General features: G+C 50.5%; 1 protein-coding gene across 1 annotated transcript in view; it reads right to left on the bottom strand.

Moving 5' to 3' along the window:
• Nucleotides 1–20,480, bottom strand: part of LOC311531889 (uncharacterized protein) — a gene marked incomplete at its 5' end in the record, with an annotated part of 258,086 nt that overhangs the window by 43,915 nt on the left and 193,691 nt on the right. Inside the window, 7 exons of the mRNA XM_084649723.1 lie at nt 278–331; nt 2,003–2,056; nt 3,672–3,716; nt 5,231–5,284; nt 12,781–12,825; nt 13,762–13,815; nt 16,045–16,098. Coding sequence (XP_084505849.1) covers nt 278–331; nt 2,003–2,056; nt 3,672–3,716; nt 5,231–5,284; nt 12,781–12,825; nt 13,762–13,815; nt 16,045–16,098 — 360 coding nt within the window. The remainder of the gene's footprint in view (nt 1–277; nt 332–2,002; nt 2,057–3,671; nt 3,717–5,230; nt 5,285–12,780; nt 12,826–13,761; nt 13,816–16,044; nt 16,099–20,480) is intronic.

Genomic DNA, 20,480 nt, shown 5'->3' with positions numbered 1-20,480 from the left:
TTCCCAGGAGTCTAGACAACATGTCCGATGTTTCAGTGTGTCATTGAAAAGCACCCTTCTGTCGCTATCCACTTTGTGAAGCACTTCAAAATAAGGGACCCACCCAGCCTCACACTGATCTCTCTCTGAAGAGATGCTACCACAGAGCCAACCCCAGAAGAACATTCCAAAATGCCAACTAAGCGAAGCCTTTTGTCATTAAGACCAGGCTACATGAAATGGTTCCATGGAGTTCCATCACCCCGCACACGTACACCATCTCATTAGTGGCTCTTACCTTTGGCCCCGGTGAACCTGGGTCTCCATCTGGTCCTGGTTTTCCTGGAGGGGCCTTAAAACAACATTTGGAGAGAGGTGTCATTAACGGAGTCACCTTATAAGGCCATTTCAGGCCTTGGCACTCATTGCTCACTTAGTTGAGCATGGCAATCTAGTTAATATTTGATCGTAATGCATTAACTCTGCCTCTATGGATAGTTGCCGCAGCTCCTGTCTGGCTATGTTCAGTAGCCCTCGATCACCAGTAGCCCAAAGCTGGCACTGCAGAGAGACTGAACCTGGCATGCTGGGTGGCACTCACAGGGCACTGTCTTCAGTATACCTGATGCCCTGCGCAGCAGTAAAGCAGTTAATGGATTCTCAGACATTCTTTCTGGGGATGGCGCAAGACAGTCACCTTATTGACTGAGAAAGTAAGTAGATCTGGGTGCCTTTGGGCCCTGGCAGCTGTATATGGATATTCTGTGCGTTCACATGCGTGCACTGTCCTGGGTGGACTCTGAAGCCTGCCCCAGCGCACGTGATCATGACACCCCTAGTGGTTGCATCATCTGGGGGGGTCATAAGACCAAATGCTACTTCACAATGTGACTGCTCCACAGCTTACTGCCAGCTCTCTGTTACTGGCTGCTCCAGCAGCAGGTCCCATGTTATTTACTCTCTGGCATAGCACTGCTAAATGGGCACCGTCTCTGGATTTCCATTAGACTTTTCTATCTGCGGGCACCTAGGGGAGGTTTGTACAGACTCACTGTAGATGCATTTTCGTCATAGAAGTTCAGTGATCGGATTCCCCAAACCAGCCTTATGTATACAGGCCCAGGGAGTGACGTAAGCATTGCACACCACCCATGAAAAAACATGAAGGAAAGAGAAGCGCCTCCTTGTTGAGGTGTCTCTCAGGCAGCAGTCTTCTCCTCTCCATTCAAGGCATGAGCCAACACCCACTTCTGCCAATTGGGACTTTTCATGGATTTTAACAGGTGTTGGGTCAAGCCCTTTAAGAGTACTCTGCGGGAGGGGTTCCCAATCTGTGGCACACGTACCCCTATGGGGGGCTGGGGGGTACGTGAGACATCTCTTGCGGGTAAGCAGGAGAAACTGTGTAAAGATGGATTTATTAATTATTTTATTTATTGCATTTTCATAATAGACTACTCAGACGAAGCTTTAAAACTCTGGGAATTTGTTATATAAAATACAGTAGTTAATTTACTTCAAGGTGCACCAGTGAGAACACAGACACCCAGAGATGCTGAGGTACAGATCCCAGGTTCAGTTGCTTGGCAACTGTTCAGTCTAACTGAGCCCAGAACTTAGCCAGGGTTTGGTTTTGTCCCCCCCCGCCCCCCGAGTTGTATACGGCACACTAGAACTATATCTGTACGCAACAGTGAAATATGGGCAGATGACTAAAGACAGGTAGTGTTAAGAAGAACACTAGTGATGAGAAGGGTAGGGGTACACAGGCAGCTGGTAGGTCTGGAAGGGGGCACACAATAAGAAAAAATTAGGAACCTCTGCTTAAGGGGGTTGGATCCTCCCACCTGTTCCTAGTGAGAGAACAGCAGCAACATATTGATGATGGCTGGTAAGGGAATTCAGCCCCTATCTACCATCCACCACCCTCCCAGGGCACACAGCAAAGCAGCGGACTTTCTGCCTTAGTGCTGGGAAGACTAACGCAACAGACAAACTACCGCAGAATGAAGATGCTCCTTACTATTGGTCCAGGAGGTCCATCATGCCCTCTGTCACCTGGTAAGCCACCAGAACCCTGGAGAGAACAGCAAAAGATCACAACATAAATGTTGAAAGTTGGGGGCGGGGAAGTGTTACTGGTAAGGGAGACACACAGGGGTATGGCCTGCCAAAGAGCGGTGCAGCCTGCCACGGGACCAATGCTGGTGCTCCTGGTAAGCTGTATGTGCTCACAGCCGCACGCTCTCCTGGAACGGGCTTCTGTAATACTTGGCTCTTGTGTGTCTGTGGATTGGTCACCGATGAAAGTTCATTTAAAAAAAATAGCCTGGAACAGAGCATTCCAGTAAGGTTGGAACAGAACACCTCCCCCTTCGCAGCATGGAACGTTTCCATTTCAAAACGACTTTACAAAACGATTTAAAAAAAAATTATGTATTATATCATTTCAAGTTCAAAAAGTCAAATTTGGAACAAAATCTTTGTGATTTTTATCCAAATGAAAATGTTTTCAATGATTTGAAAATGATCAATCTGAAGCAAACTGGATTTTGGAATTTCATTTTGTGGGATTTTTTTTTTTGGGTCTTTGTTCCATTTTGGACCAGAAAAAGAACATCCAAATGGCAGAATTTCCCACAAAATGGAAAATCTGGTTCCCGCCCAGCTGTAGCTGCTGGCTCCAACTGGTCCCATCTCAGGTCTGGTTTTGATAACCCAATGGCACATGTTTTTTTCTGAAAGGGGCAACTTCTGCAGCCTCCCCTCCCTTGCTCGTCTCTGCACAGATAAGCAGGTGGGGGCTGCACATTACTTGGCAATGGAAATCCTCATCCGACCTCCCATCATCCAGAGAAAGAGATGCACCCCTTACAATGCACCCCAAGGGCCTCTCTCAGGCAGTGTCCGGAAAGAAGTCGTTTTAAGGTGACTGGTAGCAGTTCACCGGCATTTCAGAGAGCTGGACAGGGTCAGATGGGGAGAGGGGGTTAAGAGAGCGAAGGCTGCTATAAGGCAGCACCTGAGGCAGAAGGATGCTGTTGTATCTCCGCCCGAAGAGGGGAGGCATGTGATAGGTCAGCTCTCAAGCATTCTAGGTTAAATCTTGTACCACTGAACTAGGTCGTTATTAGCTGACGATCGAACATGGAAAGTTTGTGTTGGAAGGTAATAAGACCCCACAGCAGGTTTGCTTGCAGTAGGATTTTGTTAACATTAACAAGGGTGTTGCGGGGTCTAAAGTGACAAACCCCTATCTCTAATCAAAACCCTGGATCTGAATACAGGGCAGGACCCTCTTTACACTCAGGGGTCACACCCAGGAAGGCAAGGCTGACTGGTTAATTGAACTAAGGTTGGACTTGATCTTTGCTCAAGGAGCCACCATCATTAGGGAACTAGCCTAGGACTTGATAGACTCAAGTTCAATTCCTAGCTCTGCCACAGACTTCAGGTGTGATCTTGGGCAAGTCGCTTAGTCTTTCGGTGCCTGAGTTTCCCATCTGTGCAATGGAGATAATAGCCCTGCTCTGCCTCACAGGGGTATGTGAGGATAAGTACATTAAAGATTGTGAAGCACTTTGAGATCTACGGACAAACAGCTGCATACAAGAGCTAGGTATTATTGTCATGCTGACGTGGCTCAAAGGACTGGAAGAATTTAAAACAAACACACAAGGAATTCTACTTACAGCTGGTCCCTTTCTGCCAGGGCTCCCCATGGCACCTGATGCACCCTGCAGGATAAGTTAGACAGATAAGGACCAAGAGAGATCACAAACCTTCCCCCAGCTCCCACCCAGCACTGTATTCTATGAACATGGATTTGCACATGATCTCAGCTTTCCCTGTAAGGGAAGTGCTCTAGTGATACAAGCTGGAATCACGTGTAAACCTGACAGCTCATTCCTATTAAAGGTTAGATCAGAATAGGGTTGCCAGGCGTCCGGCTTTCAACCAGAACACCCAGTCAAAAAGGGACTCTGGTGGCTCCGGTCAGCACCGATGACTGAGCCGTTAATAGTCTGGTTAGTAGTGCAGTGGGGCTAAGGCAGGCTCCCTGTCTGCCCTGGCTCTGTGCAACTCCCCAGAAGCAGCCAGCATGGAGCTGCCTGGCTGCACCTCCGTCTAGCCGCTTCTGGGAGCAGCGCAGAGCCAGGGCAAGCAGGGAGCCTGCCTTAGCCCTGCTGCACCACCGACTGGGAGCAGCCTGAGGTAAGCGCCACTCGGCTGGAGCCCGCACCGTAAACCCCCTGCCCCAGCTCGGAACCTCCTCCTGCACCCCAAACTCCTCAGCCCTAGCCCCACCCCAGAGCCCACACCCCCATCTGGATCCCTCACCCCCTCCCACCCCAGCCCAGAGGCCCTCCCCCCACATCCTGAACCCCTCATTTCTGGCCCCACCCCAGAGCCTGCACCCCCAGCTGGAGCCCTCACCCCCTCCCAAACCCAAACCCTCTGCCCCAGACTAGTGAAAGTGAGTGAGGTTGGGGGAGAGCAAGCGACGGAGGGAGGGGGGCTGGAGTGAGTTGGGGGCAGGGCCTCAGAGAAGGGGTGGAGCCTCGGGGCAGGGCAAGGGTGTTCCGTTTTGTGCAATTAGAAAGTTGGCAACCCTAGATCAGAAGCAAGGAGTTTCGGGATCTCATCCTAGCTCTTAATAAATGTCTGTTCCCAGCACATCACTATGCAGTTTGGTTCTATGCAGCGCCTCTGCATGAAGGGCTCAGGACTGGAACAACAGGGTCCAGTGTGCTAGGAGTGAGGGTTGAGGGTCGTTGGCAGAGCTATTTCTGGGCACAGAACTGGCATGTCTATGAGAGCACAGAGGGTGGCTGCAGGTGACAGAAATGAATGGGCAGAGCTGGAGAGAGAACTGGAATGCTGGAGGTTTGGTGCAAGTGGGGAATGAGGAGCATGAGTCATGCCAGCCCCAAGCCTGCGCTGTAAAACCCTCACTGCCATGCAAAGATGGGCCTAGACCACCAAGTTTGGATCCAGCTCCGAAAGTCCCCAAGCCTGAGGGAGTTTGGTCTGTGGTTCGGTTCGGATTCATCTCCCTGCTTTTAGGGGTACGTTTATAAGAGACTTACCAAATTTACCAGAGACAAACCAACACTGGAACCAACGAATATCGGAGTTAACATAACATGCAGTAATACAGCAGCTTTCACCTGCAGCCCTGGCCCCTGTAGCCAGCATGGCAATTACAATATAATGAAGAATATTTAAGTATATAGTATAGAATGGGAACCTGTGTACCAGGCTTTCCTTCTGGGCCTGCTATTCCAGGAATGCCTCGTAAGCCCTGTAAAGGAGATTTTTACCTTGGATAAGAATATGAATTAAAATAGGTGCTCAGATTTTAAATGCTGAAAATATAGACGGCAAAAGCAGCTTTTAAAGGACACCGTTATGTGCAACTATATAAGCAAACACAAATATTTTCATAAGAGCAATTTAAACAAATGGGAAAAAACAGTTACTTATCTTCTCGTATTTGTTGTTCTTCAAGATGCGTTGTTCATGTACATTCCACGTTAGGTGCGAGCGTATTGCGTGCACAAGCGTCAGAAACTTTTTCCTTTAGCGGCTCCTGTTGGGGCCCCCTGACTGGTGCCACTGTGCCGTGCATATATACCCCTGCTGCCCAACCCCCTCTGGTTCCTTCTTGCTGGCGACTCCAACAGAGGGGTAGGAGGGTGGGTGGTGGAATGGACGTGAACAACACATCTCGAAGAACAACAGTTACGAGAAGGTAAGTAACCGTTTTTTCCTTCTTCGAGTGCTTGTTCACGTCCATTCCACATTAGGTGAATCACAAGCTTACCTCTAGAGGAGGGTAGGAGTCACGGGAACAACTGATTGGAGGACCGCTCTGCCAACCACCGCATCCTCTCTGGCCTGCTAATTGACCGCGTAGTGGGTTGTGAAGGTGTGCACCGAGGACCAGGTGGCTGCTCTTCAGACCTCCTGGATCAGGACCTGTGCCAGGAAAGCAGAGGAAGTCACTTGCGCCCTGGTCGAGTGACTGCCAGGGCTGGAACACCTGTGAGTTCATAGCACGCCCGGATGCAGCTTGTTATCCAAGACAAGATCCGCTGCGGCGACATCGGGAGGCCTTTCATCCTCTTGGCTATGGCCACGAACAACTGCACAGATTTACGAAAGAGTTTGGTGCGCTCCAAATAGAAAGCCAGCACTCAACGGACATCCAGGGTGTGTAGGCTGCGGTGACTCGGGTCCGTATGGGGTTTTGGAAAAAACACTGGCAGACAAATGTCCTGGCCCAAATGGAATTGTGAGACCACCTTAGGGAGGAACTTGGGGTGCGGTCAGAGCTGCACCTTATCCTTGTGAAACACTGTATATGGTGGCTCAGAGGTGAGAACCCTCAGCTCGGACACCCTTCTGGCTGAGGTAATGGCCACCAGAAATGCCACCTTCCAGGAAAGGTGGAGGAGGGAGCAGGTAGTGAGGGGCTCAAACGGGGGTCCCATGAGTTTAGAGAGGACCAAGTTAAGGTTCCAAGGAGGGACTGGGGGGCGTGAGTACGGAAACATCCTCTCCAATCCATTGGGTGGGAAACCACCGAGCCCCCCGAAAACCCTGGATGGAAGGCAGAGATGACCGCCAGGTGCACTCTAAGTGAGGACGGGGCCAGCCCCTGCTGCTTGAGGTGCAGGAGATATTTGAGAATGGCTTGCACCGGGGCCTGGCACGGCTGCACCTGCTGGGGCTCACACCAACAGGAAAACCTTTTCCACTTGGCCATATAGGTAGCCGTGGTAGAGGGTTTCCTACTGCCAAGCAGAATCTGCTGCACAGGAAGGGAGCACTGGCTCTCCAAGGCGTTTAGCCACAGGGCTTCCACACCGTCAGGTGTAGTGATTGCAGGTCGGGGTGGAGAAGCCGCCCACCGTCCTGCGTGATGAGGTCCCAGTGTAGGGGCAGGACTACCGGGGCCTCCACTGACAGCTCTAGGAGTGTTGTGTACCAGTGCTGGCGGGGCCATGCCGGGGCGATGAGGACCACCACCGCCCTGTCCCTGCGTACCTTGAGCAGGACCTTGTGTACCAAGGGGAGCGGGGGAGCGGAAGCATGACATCTGCTCTGAGTGTCCACTCGTGCATGCGATACAACCTGCTGAGGTAGTCTGCCAGCTTGTTTCGCACCCCTGGGAGATATGACGCCTCGAGGAGAACGGCGTGGGCTATACAAAAGTCCCAGAGGAGGAGAGCCTCACGACAGAGTGGTGAGGAACGGGCCCCGCCCTGCTTGTTTATATAAAACATGGCAGTAGTGTTGTCTGTCAGAACTGTCACACTGTGACCACTCAGAGTGGCGTGAAAGGTCTGGCAGGCTGGACGAACCGCCCTGAGCTCCCTCACATTGACATGGAGCAACTGCTCTGCTCCGGACCACAAGCCCTAAGTCCTGAGGTCCCCCAGGTGAGCCCCCCATCCGTGGTCTGACGCGTCCACCTCCAGCGTCAGGTCCGGCTGTGGGGTGGCAAAGGGGATGCCTTCACAAACCACAGGCTGGGTCTGCCACCACCGCAGGGAGTTCAGAACGTCCCTTGGGGCTGTCATTACCAAGTCCAGGGGGTCCCTGCCTGGGCGGTACACCCGAGCGAGCCACGCCTGCAGTGTCCCAAGTCTCAGTCTGGCCTGCCTGACCAGGTGCGTGCATGCTGCCATGTGGCCAGCAGCCGCAGGCAGCACCTGGCCGTTGTCATTGGAAACTGGCGCAGGAGGCCACTGCTTGCTGGATAGCCTGGAATTGGGATACTGGAAGGCTTGCCCTGGCCTGCAGCGCGTCCAGGAGCTCCCCTATGAATTCCACTCTCTGCGTGGGCACGAGAGTGGACTTGGGGACGTTGACCAGGAGCCCCAGCTCGCAGAACAATCTCAGGGCCACCTCCACATAGCCCCGCACTTCTGCTTCGGATCGACCCATCAGGAGCCAATCGTCGAGGTACAGGTACACCCAGATTCTCTGCCTCCGTGAGAAGGCCACCACCGCCATGCACTTCGTGAACACCCGTGGGGCTGCGGCTAGACCGAACGGGAGAACCGCAAACTGGTAATGCTCTTGGCTCACGGTGAAGCGCAGGAACCGCCGATGAGCTGGGTGGATGGCGATATGAAAGTATGCGTCCTTCACGTCGAGGGCTGCGTACCAGTCCCCTGGATCCAGGGAAGGGATGATGGTGCCCAGAGAGACCATGCGGAACCGAGCCTTGACCAGGAACTTGTTGAGCCCGCGCAGGTCTAGGATGGGACGAAGGCCCCCTTTGGCCTTGGGGATGAGGAAGTACCGGGAGTAGAAACCTTTCCCCCTTAGGCCATGTGGCACCACCTCTACTGCCCCCGCCCCCAGCAGCGAGCGAACCGCCTTCTCTAGGAGATGCTCGTGAGAGGGGTCCCTGAAGAGGGACGGGGAAGGGGGGTGGGAGGGAGGGAGCGAAGAGAATTGCAGCGAGTACCTGTTCTGTACCGTGCGTAAGACACAACGGTCCGACATACTGCTGGACCACGTACGGGAGAAACGGGCCAGGCGGTTTAGGAAACAAGGGGACGGATCCGGTGACTGGTCTGGTACGCTGTCCTCGAGCGCACCTTCAAAAGCCTGGTTTAGTGCCCGGCTGGGACTTGTGCGGGACCTCGGTTCTGGCCCGGTACGTTATTATTGTTATTATTGCGCTGTCGCCTGTTATCCCTGCCTCGCCTACGGGAAGGCTCATGCCTATGACGAGGCTGGTACTGTTGCTGAGGGGGAGGCTGCGGCTTAAAGGGCTTCCTCTGCGTCACCGGGGTGTGCATACCCAGCGACTTAAGTGTAGCCCTTGAGTCCTTGAGGCAATGCAGCCTTGCGTCTGTCTGGTCCGAAAAGAGCCCGGACCCTTCAAAGGGGAGGTCCTGGAGTGTGCTCTGGACCTCAGGTGGCAGGCCTGACTCCTGCAGCCATGCCGAGAGCCTCATGACCACCCCCGACACAATTGTTCTGGCCGCCGCGTCTGCTGAATCCAGGGAGGCCCGGAGAGAGGTCTTAGCCACTGTCTTGCCCTCGTCCACTAGGACCGTAAACTCCTGTTGGGAACCTTGCGGGAGGTTGTCCTTAAACTTCCCCACCGCTGCCCAGGCGTTAAAATTATGCCTGTTGAGGATGGCCTGCTGGTTCGCAATCCTCAACTGAAGGCCCCCGACGAGTACACCTTTCTGTCAAAAAGGTCCAGGGATTTTGCCTCCTTGGCCTTAGGTGCCAGGGCCTGTTGACCATGGTGCTCCTTTTCATTCACCGCCGAGACCACCAGGGATCACGGACTTAGGTGGCAAAATAGGAATTCGTAGCCCTTTGACGGGGCGAAGTACTTGCACTCCACACCCTTGGCTGTTGGAGCACTAGAAGCTGGGGGTCTGCCATATAGTTTTATAATTTGATTGGATGGTCTTAATGAGTGGGAGCGCTATTCTAGATGGACCTTCAGGGCTCAAAATGTCCACCATGGGGTCCTCCTGCTCAACCGTCTCCTCGGCCTGCAGCCCCAAGTTCTGGGCGACCCTATGCAGTAGCTCCTGGTGGGCTCTGTGGTCTATGGGAGGACGGCCGGACACCGCTGTTCCCGCCACCGCCTCATCTGGGGATGACGAGGAGGTTAGCAGCTGCTCAGCCCCCTCAGGCTGGTCCTCCTGCTCCCCTTCTCCCATGGGAGGGGCCTCCGGCTTGGACCGGGGCAGGAGACCTTGGTGCTGGTTTACCCTGGGGGGATGCTGGAGGCCTGGATATTGTGGCTTCCGGCGTCGTTGGTGTGGGGACCAGGACCGCTGCACTGAGTAGCTCACCCTGGACAGGGCCCCTTGGTGCTGTTGACAGGCCCAAGGAGTCCAAAAGGACCAATGACCTGGCAGCCCCCATTGTGCACTGCCGTCCAGAGCACGGTGCGAGTGACTGTAACGGCCAGAGTTGGCACCGGACTGCGGCGATGCCGACCGCGAAGGCCAAGGCGGTGCTGACGATCTGTGCAGACAGGAGGTCGACGAGTGGCTCCTAGCGGAATGAGAGCGAGATCGGTACCGATATCCCCAGGACTGGTACTGAGGTCTGGACCAGGACTGGCGCCTGCAGGAGTCCTCCGGCGAGGGCCGTCTCGACTTCTCCCAGTGCCGGTCTCTAACTGGTGCTGGGGATGTGCCTTGTCCGTGACTTCCTCGTGCCAATCCACTCCCGATACCACAACTTCCTTCTGAGCCGCAGGTAACTGGGAGTCCGCAGATGCAGAGCTCGACTGGGACCAGCTCCAGGAGCGGTGCCAGGACGGTGTCCTCGAACGGCACACCATTGCCGGCTTACTCCTCGATGACACCCGTGGCATGGGTGCCGGAAGATTCTCCCTGTACAGGAGAGGGCTCGTCGCCGACAGCTCAGTGAGGTCCTTTGCCGCCTCAAAGGTGCCAGGCGTGGAGGGCTGATCCATTAAGTCCCCGACCCCATTGTCCACACTGAGCTCACTTAGACCTGGGCTCGGTGGGACTTGGGGTGCTGGAACCGCCGGTGCCGATACAGCGGCCTTTCCACTCTTATCGGCGCTCGGGCCCTTGGAAGGCGCCGGCCTCCTATGCGGGGAACGTCCACGCATTCCTTTTGGCTGCACCGTGGGCCGCACCGGGGAGGACGAGCGGAGCCAGGGCCTAGTCTGGCGCTGTAGGGCCGACATTTTTCAGTGTTGAGCCGGTCCCAGGTCTCCCGACGGCTCCGGAGCACTACGCACCGAGGAAGCCGGAGCCAGCGTTGGGCACTCTGGGCCCGGTGGCTGTAATGCCACTTCCATCAACAACGGCTCTAAACCAAAGTCTCTTTCTTTCTTTGTTCTTGGCTTGAACGCCTTGCAAATCTTACACAGCTCAGTCTGATGTTCTTCCCCCAGGCAACGAAGACACAAGCCGTGGGGGTCACTAACTGGCATAGGCTTGCGGCAGGTGGCACAAGCCTTAAACCAGTGGCCTGCGGCATGCCCTGCAGCCCGGGGTGGGTGCTGGAAGTCTCCAAGCACCTAATCACTTAAGTGTCCACAACAAAGTGTATGTGAACTAACTGATAACAGCTATCTATAAGAGAAAGGCTAAGGGACTGCTCTCGCACAAGAGAAAGAGGTTGTTCCAATGCCGTCACGGACAGTAAGAAGGAACCGGAGGGGGTCGAGCGACAGGGGTATATATGCACGGCGCAATGGCGCCAGTCAGGGGGCCCCACCGGGAGCAGCTAAGGGAAAAAGTTTCCGATGCTCATGCACGCAATGCGTGCACACCTAATGTGGAATGGACGTGAACAAGCACTCGAAGAAGAATAGTAGGCTCTTGCATACGTACGTTCGTTGGCTATGTGAGCGCTAAACTCTGCCAGCGGGACAACTGTGATTAATGCAAACACATCTGTCTCTACTGTTATCTTGTCCTCTACCCACCTCCTGCTGTCTGACTGTTTATTCACCTGCTATGTGTCATCTAAATCCTCGGTTGGGACCTCTCTGGGGCAAACAGTGTTTTCTGTTATTTGTTTGCACAGTGCTTAGTACAACATTGGCCTCATTCCCGTTGGAACTCCCTGGATGCCAGTGCAAGAGAAAGAAACTGCAGGTGCAAACTGGTAGGTTTGGAAACCTTCCCAAGGGAAGATGGTGTTCATACTGCACTGTGCTCATTACCATGCATTGTCTCTCCTGTCTGTGCCCTCACTCAGCACCCTGTGCAAACAGCTTCTAGCAGCCCTTTCCCACCTCCACTGGTGAATGTTCGAACCAAAAAAGAAACCGAGGAGCAGGTAAAAGGCTATTTTTACTGCCACAGACAGAAAAATGTCGAGGTTCTTAAACCTATTTTTTCCTCCCTATCCTCTTTTGCCCATCCCCACAACTATTAGTTGTAGCTTAGTTGTCAGATGTAAACTTGTGTAATAACAGAAAGCTACTTAAGAGAGAGTCTTGCTTCCTACATTCCTTGCTAATAGCTAAAAAGTCAGTTGTGTTTCTGGTGGGGTTTTTATTAATTAGGATTATTATTTTAACAATGTAAAACTTGTATAGAATAACGCTTATCCTGATTCTCCTACCTCTGGCCTTCCTACAGGCGTACCCAAAGGCAGAATATGACCCACAGAACATTTGAACACAAACACATTTTCAAATCGCTGCCAAACCCCAAGCATGGCGCACAAGAATGGTCTCATGCCGGAGCTATACTACGAAAACCGTTGATTGCAAACAGCCCAGGCCAAAGGGTGCTGTAGAGGTTAGCAAGCCCTGTTAACGCTTTTCAACCTTAATTTGTGAGCTACAGAAAACAAAAGTGTTACATTTTCAATAAATCCTAATTAGGCACATGTGCAACTACAGCACCAACAGTGAAGGGCACAATTAAGATGCCTAATTAGGCTGAGAAATACGCTATTGTGCCCTTGATGAGAAGCCATACTCCCATGCATGCTGCCTATTTTTTTTCACGCTCTCACACAGGCGAGCAATTGCGGCTATGCTTTTAAGCGCACACCTAGTTAAACACACAAGGTCTGGACACTGGCGTGAGTCAGGAGGATCTGCACTGCAAATCAGCAGAGTCACACTAACAGCGGATCAGACTAATGCCCTCTCTTTGGAGAACGGTACACTTGTATCTGCCAGCTCTGAATCCCATCTAAGCTTTCCGCTTTCAAAGCTGAACCATGCAACTGGGGCAGCCAGTCCTGATCCCTTCTCTCGAGCACACTTCACAAGAGTTTGAGCCTGAGTATTGGTGTACTGCTACTTACTGGGGGTCCTGGGATTCCAACCAACCCACGCTGGCCCGTACGGCCCTGTAAAGAAACAAATATTACAAGAAAGGACTCTGCCATCATTAAACAAGATGCAAATTCAGAAGCCTTAATATGCAAGTTTAGCAACAGGAATGATCTTTGCCAGCTCAGGGTTTAGCTGATCACCATATCTGGGGTTGAGAAGGAATTTTCCTCCAGGGAAGATTGGCAGAGGCCCTGGGGTTTTTTGGCCTTCCTCTGCAGCGTGGGGCACGGGTCACTTGCTGGAGGATTCTCTGCACCTTGAAGTATTTAAACCATGATTTGAGGACTTCAGTAACTCAGACATAGGTTAGGGATTTGTTACAGGAGTGGGTGGGTGAGATTCTGTGGCCTGCGTTGTACAAGAGGTCAGACTAGATGATCATAATGGTCCCTTCTGACCTTAAAGTCTATGAGTCTATGAGCAGTAAAAGCTACAGGGCCTTTAAATATATAGATTGGTTTATACTTCAATTATGTCTCCAATTTTATCTAAACTCCTCTCTCGTACGGTATTTCTACCTGACTAGCAAGGAGTCGTTTATGCAGTCCTTTCAAGTGCAGGGACCTTGCTATGGTTATCTGCCGCTGCTATCCACCTCTTAGCCACCTCCACAGTAGATCTCTGCATAGTGGCTCTGTGCCTTCAAGTCATTCAGAAGCTCCAGCATCCTGATTCGGGAAAGCAACTTACTTGAGTCTCATTGACAACAATGGGACTTCAGCTTATGCTTAAAGTTGAGAACGTGCTTAAGTGCTGTCTGACCTGGAATGCTAGTGAGGACCAAGGCAGCCACTCTTCAGTACAGTTTCTCATGCAGTGTGCTTTATGCCCATGCTACATGATCTGTGCTCCTCACAAAGCAATTTTTTGGAGCTATTTAAGGTGCTGGGTTCAAGCCCTATAATGACCCCAACGTTCACCTCCAAGTAACGAAAGGCTCTGTTAGTTACCCTGTGTCCTCTTGGCCCGGGCGTTCCCTTCAAGCCATCTGATCCTCGACTGCCCTAAAAATTCATAGGGGAAAATCATTTCAGGCACCACTGCTTGATTCCCCCACTCCCCACCATCCCTGTCTATCTTAGAGATACAGAGCTGGGCATGTGTCTGTACAATTTCAGAGACTTCTTCCAAAGCCCATTGGACTCAATGGCTCTAACAGCTTGGGGTCAGGCTGGAGATGTTGGTTTTGATGTAGATTTTCCTATTGAAATGATGCTGTAATGGGTGTAACATGTGGGAACGGCTAGAGCTTACATTAAATGCCACATCAGTCCCAAGCTGTGGCGGCGGAGATGCTGGGCCCAGCCAGCACTGTTATGTGGCAGGGCGGGGACAGACATGACTTTTTGTATGTGCCTACCACTTACTGAAACCCCCAAGCTGCCAGGATGCAGTGTCCTAGATAGCCTGGGTTGGGAATGTGAGAACTACCAGTTCCCTGGAAGTCTCCAAAAGTGCTGTCCGCTCAGGGCCAGAGGTGAACCCAGAAATCTTCTGAAAGCAGCAGACACAAGCTGGAGCATGTGCCAACATGTGCCCCCAACATGTGCCAAAACCTCACCCTACGTAAGGCATGGCTCCCACCCCCTTCATATTCTGAAACCCTGCCTAGAGGTTCAGTTGGGGTGCCAGGCTGGGCAGCAGCTCCGCTGGGGTCCCATCAGCTGGATGTCTATGGATCATGGGACTTCCTATCATGCCAATGCCCATTGATCAGTAACGAGAGGATGTGTGTGTAAGGGGTGGATGGGTACACAGAGGTGGAAGGTGATTGCCAGTATTTTCCCCCTCCTCTCCTGGTCAGATTTATTCTGTAGCCTATAACTCCGCCAGCTCTGCCTTCACTGAGGAAGGAGGGTTTTTCCCTTTTTAAGCAATGCACTAAGTGGAGGCCACAGTCATTCTCACAGCTTGAGACCTGTCAAGCAGATTCACAGATGGGGCTTTAAAGAAAATGAATGCTGCAACTGTGGAGAGCAATTGAGATATATTTCTGGGCTTTCCACTCCTGCAAAAGGGGACACCCTCTACACTTTGGGAAACAGTGAAAGACCCACTGCCAGTTATATTACAAGCGGAACAAGATATTATTTTATAAAAGGACTCCGTCAGATCAAATATGGCCCGAGGTTTAAGTTATGCAAATGCTCTTACAAAATCTAAGACCAAAGAGAAATGTTTCCTTGACTGAAAAAAACAAAAACCACACACACAACCTCCACCCCCCAACCCAATGAAAACACCTTTATTTGAACAAGTAAACATTCATTTGCTTTCAGTGCTGGCAAACCCAAATATTGCAGCATTATGACAGTGCAGGAGGATGGAAAGTGGAAAATGACAAGAAACAAGAGTGAAATCACCAAATTGTCGGCCATTGTCCAAGCTGAGAGAATTGGAAACTGTGAAATGCAAATCCAGAAAAAGTAAAAGTAGTGAAGTGTCTATAGTACAGCAACTGGGGAAGAGTAGCGGATGTTTTATTTCCCTGCTCGACAACCACAGTTCCATAATTTAGGAGTTATTTGTAACATGGGACATTTATTTTGTTTTTACATGAGTTTTAAGCTGGCAGCATCCATTTAAGCACAAAACACCTCAGTATGGAGCTATGTACTAAAACACTATAGCACAGACAACACCCAACCTTGCTCCAAAGAAAGCTTATAATGCCCCCCACCTTCCACAGTCATGCACACGAATAGGTGGTATGGCTCTGTTGTGAGTCCACTTCTCCATGCCTCAGATTCCCTAGCTGCAAAATGGGGATGGCACCTCATCTGTGTAGAGGCTGGGATCTTGAAAGGAGCCTATTGGCGTTAGGCACCCAAACCCAGTTGAAATTCAGTGGCTTGCATTTGCAAATGAGCCTACATCTACACAGCAAAAAAACCCAGCGGCAGTGAGTCTCAGAGTCCGGGTCAACTGACTTGGGTTCATGGGGCTCACGCTGAGAGGCTAACAATAGCAGAGTAAATATCGGGGCTCAGTCTGGAGCCTGGGTTCTGAAACCCGGCGAGGGGGCAGGGTCTCCGAGCCCAAATATCTACACGTTATTGTTAGTCCCACAGCGCAAGCCAGCTGAGCCGGGCTTTGAGAGTCGCTGCCACGGGTCTGTTTTTTTGCTGTGTAGACGAACCCTAAAGCACTCTGAGATCCATAGATGAAGAGCGTTACATAAAGGATTTATCACAACAAAATGAAGAGAGTGAAGAAATAATGGTGACACTGACCTTTGGCCCTTCACTGTTCTTTTGGCCAGGTGGGCCTATTTGTCCTTCCTCCCCCTAAAGGAGCAAAGAAGCAGAATTAAGGGGCAGTCCAGACAAAATTACTTCTATAATGAGTCAGGGACAATCTGCTGTGTGCAAGGCATTATTTGAATTCGATATTATTGGATCAGGCTCCAGCTGATCTTTAGAAATGCTGCCGATCTAACTACATGCCGATGCACCTGGCACCGCTCTCAAGGGCGAGTTACCTACATAATTTACAAAGAGAGAGAAGCTTTATGTATAAGTCCCTTTACAAGGGAGTTACCCACAGTCATAGATCCCCTGCTCTTGAGCAAGAGAAGAGATGTCTCACTATAAATATCCCTGGCCATCCAGCAGGGAAGAGAGCCCTTGAGAGAGGGGAAATGGGGTTATCAATTACTGGTGTTGCAGTAATGCCTAGGACATCAATCAAGAATCATGGTGCTGGGTGCTGTACAGACAGGCTGTAAAAAGAGACAGTCCTTGTGTCCTCCATTCATCAATGAGGGAAACAGCCCAGTTCAGAGCAGTCCAGCACTGTCCCCTCCCAAGCATGGCATGGAGAACAAACCCTTCAGTGTTTCATTTGGTAGGAAAAGAAAACAGACCAGGGCCAAAAACGAAGCGGGGACTGCTGCAGGGCTAAAAATCACCAGGATTATTGAACTGTTTTTGTTTCCAAGAAACTGAATTAAGATGATTTTTAAGGGGTCAATATTCTGGTGTCTAGATCTCGTAATGCCCCCCTCCTGCCTCGAGGGACACAGAAAGCTAGGATGGCTGGCTTGGTGCTGTGGGCGTCACAGTAAAATGCATGGAGCTACTATCTGCAAGCAGATACTATTTTGAGATGGGGCCTGCTGCATACTAAGCTGGAAAAGGCATTGTGTGGTGGTGAGATGATTTCTGCTGAGTTATCCTTCTCTCAGAATGCATCCAATCTGAACAGTGAATACCTAATCAGGGCTCATAGGAAGCCAAACTCCAGCGCCCGAACAAGACAGCATTATTCTCAGACAGCGTGCTATTTTACTCCTGGAAAGGCAAAGGGGAAATAACAAGCCCCTTCTCTCGTCTTTCTTGTGTTTTTGAACATGCAAAGCTAAAGATCAGCAAGGATCTAATTCTGTGTTAAAATATTCAGCTTCCTGCTGCATCTGCCCCGCCCTGAGACTTGGCACTGAAATCTGCACTGCATGAGAAAGCGCTTTTTAAATCTGCTTCCTTCTTGCAGCACCTCCAGCTTTGACCCTCTCAGGTCTCACATGCGAAGAAGGGTTCCACCTGGCCAGGCGGAGCCGACCAGAGTCAGGCGACTGACCTAGATGAGCCCTGCTTTGAGCTGGTCTGGCAATTCCGACCTTCTGAATTGTTAACAAAATTCCAGTTGCAGCATCTTTATTTTCAGTGATGGAAGAGCCAGAGAGCACTCAGCTTCGCACTCTGATCTCAGAAACAACGGGGAGTCCTTGTGGCACTGTAGAGACTAAAAAATTAATTTGGGCATCAGCTTTCATGGGCTAAATTCCACTTCATCAGATGCATGGAGTGAAAATACAGTAGTCAGGTATAAATATACAGCACATGAAAAGATGGGAGTTGCCTTACTAAGTGGGAGGTCAGTGCTACTGAGGCCAATTCAATCATGGTGGATGTGGCTCATTCCCAACAGTTGACAAGAAGCAGTGAGTATCAACAGAGCATGGCCCCACAGTATGCCAACATTTTTATGGCTGATTTAGAACAACGCTTCCTCAGCTCTCGTCCCCTAAAGCCCCTACTCTACTTGCGCTATATTGATGACATCTTCATCATCTGGACCCATGGAAAAGAAGCCCTTGAGGAATTCCACCATGGTTTCAACAATTTCCATCCCACCACCAACCTCAGCCTGGTCCAGTCCACACAAGAGATCCACTTCCTGGACACTACAGTGCTAATAAACAATGGTCACATAAACACCACCCTATACCGGAAACCTACTGACCGCTATTCCTACCTGCATGCCTCCAGCTTTCACCCTGACCACACCACACGATCCATCGTCTACAGCCAAGCTCTGCGATACAACCGCATTTGCTCCAACCCCTCAGACAGAGACAAACACCTACAAGATCTCTGTCAAGCTTTCTTACAACTACAATACCCACCTGCGGAAGTAAAGAAACAGATTGATAGAGCCAGAAGAGTTCCCAGAAGTCACCTACTACAGGACAGGCCTAACAAAGAAAATAACAGAACGCCACTAGCCGTCACCTTCAGCCCCTAACTAAAACCCCTCCAACGCATTATTAAGGATCTACAACCTATCCTAAAGGATGACCCAGCACTCTCACAAATCTTGGGAGACAGGCCAGTCCTTGCCTACAGACAGCCCCGCAACCTGAAGCAAATACTCACCAACAACCACATACCACACAACAGAACCACTAACCCAGGAACTTATCCTTGCAACAAAGCCCGTTGCCAATTGTGCCCACATATCTATTCAGGGGACACCATCACAGGGCCTAATAACATCAGCCACACTATCAGAGGCTCGTTCACCTGCACATCCACCAATGTGATATATGCCATCATGTGCCAGCAATGCCCCTCTGCCATTTACATTGGTCAAACTGGACAGTCTCTACGTAAAAGAATAAATGGACACAAATCAGATGTCAAGAATTATAACATTCATAAACCAGTCGGAGAACACTTCAATCTCTCTGGTCACGCAATCACAGACATGAAGGCATGCTATCTTAAAACAAAAAAACTTCAAATCCAGAATCCAGTGAGAAACTGCTGACTTGGAATTCATTTGCAAATTGGATACTATTAATTTAGGCTTAAATAGAGACTGGGAGTGGCTAAGTCATTATGCAAGGTAGCCTATTTCCCCTTGTTTTTTCCTACCCCCCCCCCCCGGATGTTCTGGTTTAACTTGGATTTAAACTTGGAGAGTGGTCAGTTTGGATGAGCTATTACCAGCAGGAGAGTGAGTTTGTGTGTGTGGTTTTTGGGAGGGGGGGTGAGGGGGTGAGAGAACCTGGATTTGTGCAGGAAATAGCCCAACTTGATTGTCATGCACATTGTGTAAAGAGTTGTCACTTTGGATGGGCTATCACCAGCAGGAGAGTGAATTTGTGTGGGGGGGTGGAGGGTGAGAAAACCTGGATTTGTGCTGGAAATGGCCCAACTTGATGATCACTTTAGATAAGCTATTACCAGCAGGACAGTGGGGTGGGAGGAGGTATTGTTTCATATTCTCTGTGTGTATATAAAGTCTGCTGCAGTTTCCACGGTATGCATCCGATGAAGTGAGCTGTAGCTCACGAAAGCTCATGCTCAAATAAATTGGTTAGTCTCTAAGGTGCCACAAGTACTCCTTTTCTTTTTGCGAACAGAGGGAAAATTATTTTTTGTAGTGACCCAGCCACTCCCAGTCTTTATTCAGGCCTAATTTGATGGTGTCAGATTTGCAAATTAATTCCAGTTCTGCAGTCAACTGTTGGAAATGGGACACATCCACCCTAATTGAATCAGCCTCATTAGCACTGACCTCCCACTTGGTAAGGCAACTCCCATCTTTTCATGTGCTGTATATTTATACCTGCCTACTGTATTTTCCACTCCATGCATCTGATGAAGCGGGTTCTACCCCCCAAGTTTATGCCCAAATAAATGTGTTAGTCTCTCAGGTGCCACAAGGACTCATCTTTTTGCTGATACAGACTAACGCGGCTGCCCCTCTGATCTCAGCTTCAGTTTGAAGGGCTGGCAGTTAGAAAGAACAATCTGCAAACTGCACAATCTCAAAATACTTGTAAGGTGGCAAGCAGGTGTGATCTGGAGAAACAGCCAGTGAGAACCCCCCACGGATATTAAGGGCAATTTCCCTGCAAAAAACACATTGGAAATCTATTGCGCTCCTGCCTTTGATCACAATTTTGCACCAAGCTGTGTTGGCAGTGCTCAATTGTCTAATTTAGAATCAGCTACATAGACAGCAATGGGAAAATTCCAGGGCAATTAGGATCAAATCTCTGCTAGTGTAAACTGGCCCAGCTCCACTGATGTCAAGTCCCGTGGAGCTGTGACAATTTACACCTGCTGAGAATTTGGCCCTTAGTTTCTACCTGGCCCATTATCTTATACTGAGTGCACGCTGCCAATGGATTAAGTATCTCTTTGCAGGGTTTATGGGCAAGGTAGGATCTCTATTTGGGCATGTGTACCCCTTAGTTTCTCATTTTAAGTTTCTCCCCAGTAAGATGTAACTTGATTAGAGAGAAATAATAGGATATACGTTCAACTTCTCACAGCAGTTAGATAGTAACGATAGTGAGGGAGACAGTTAATAAACCCTCCTCAGCATTTCTTCTAGGGTAGGCAGCTTAGGGCAGATGAGATTTATCATTCACTAT

The sequence above is a fragment of the Lepidochelys olivacea genome, assembly GCF_965140295.1.
Source record: "Lepidochelys olivacea isolate rLepOli2 genome assembly, chromosome: 16".
In the NCBI taxonomy this organism is placed as follows: Eukaryota; Metazoa; Chordata; order Testudines; family Cheloniidae; genus Lepidochelys; species Lepidochelys olivacea.
Note: the sequence above shows the minus strand (reverse complement) of the source record. Positions and strands in the feature narration are given on the sequence as shown.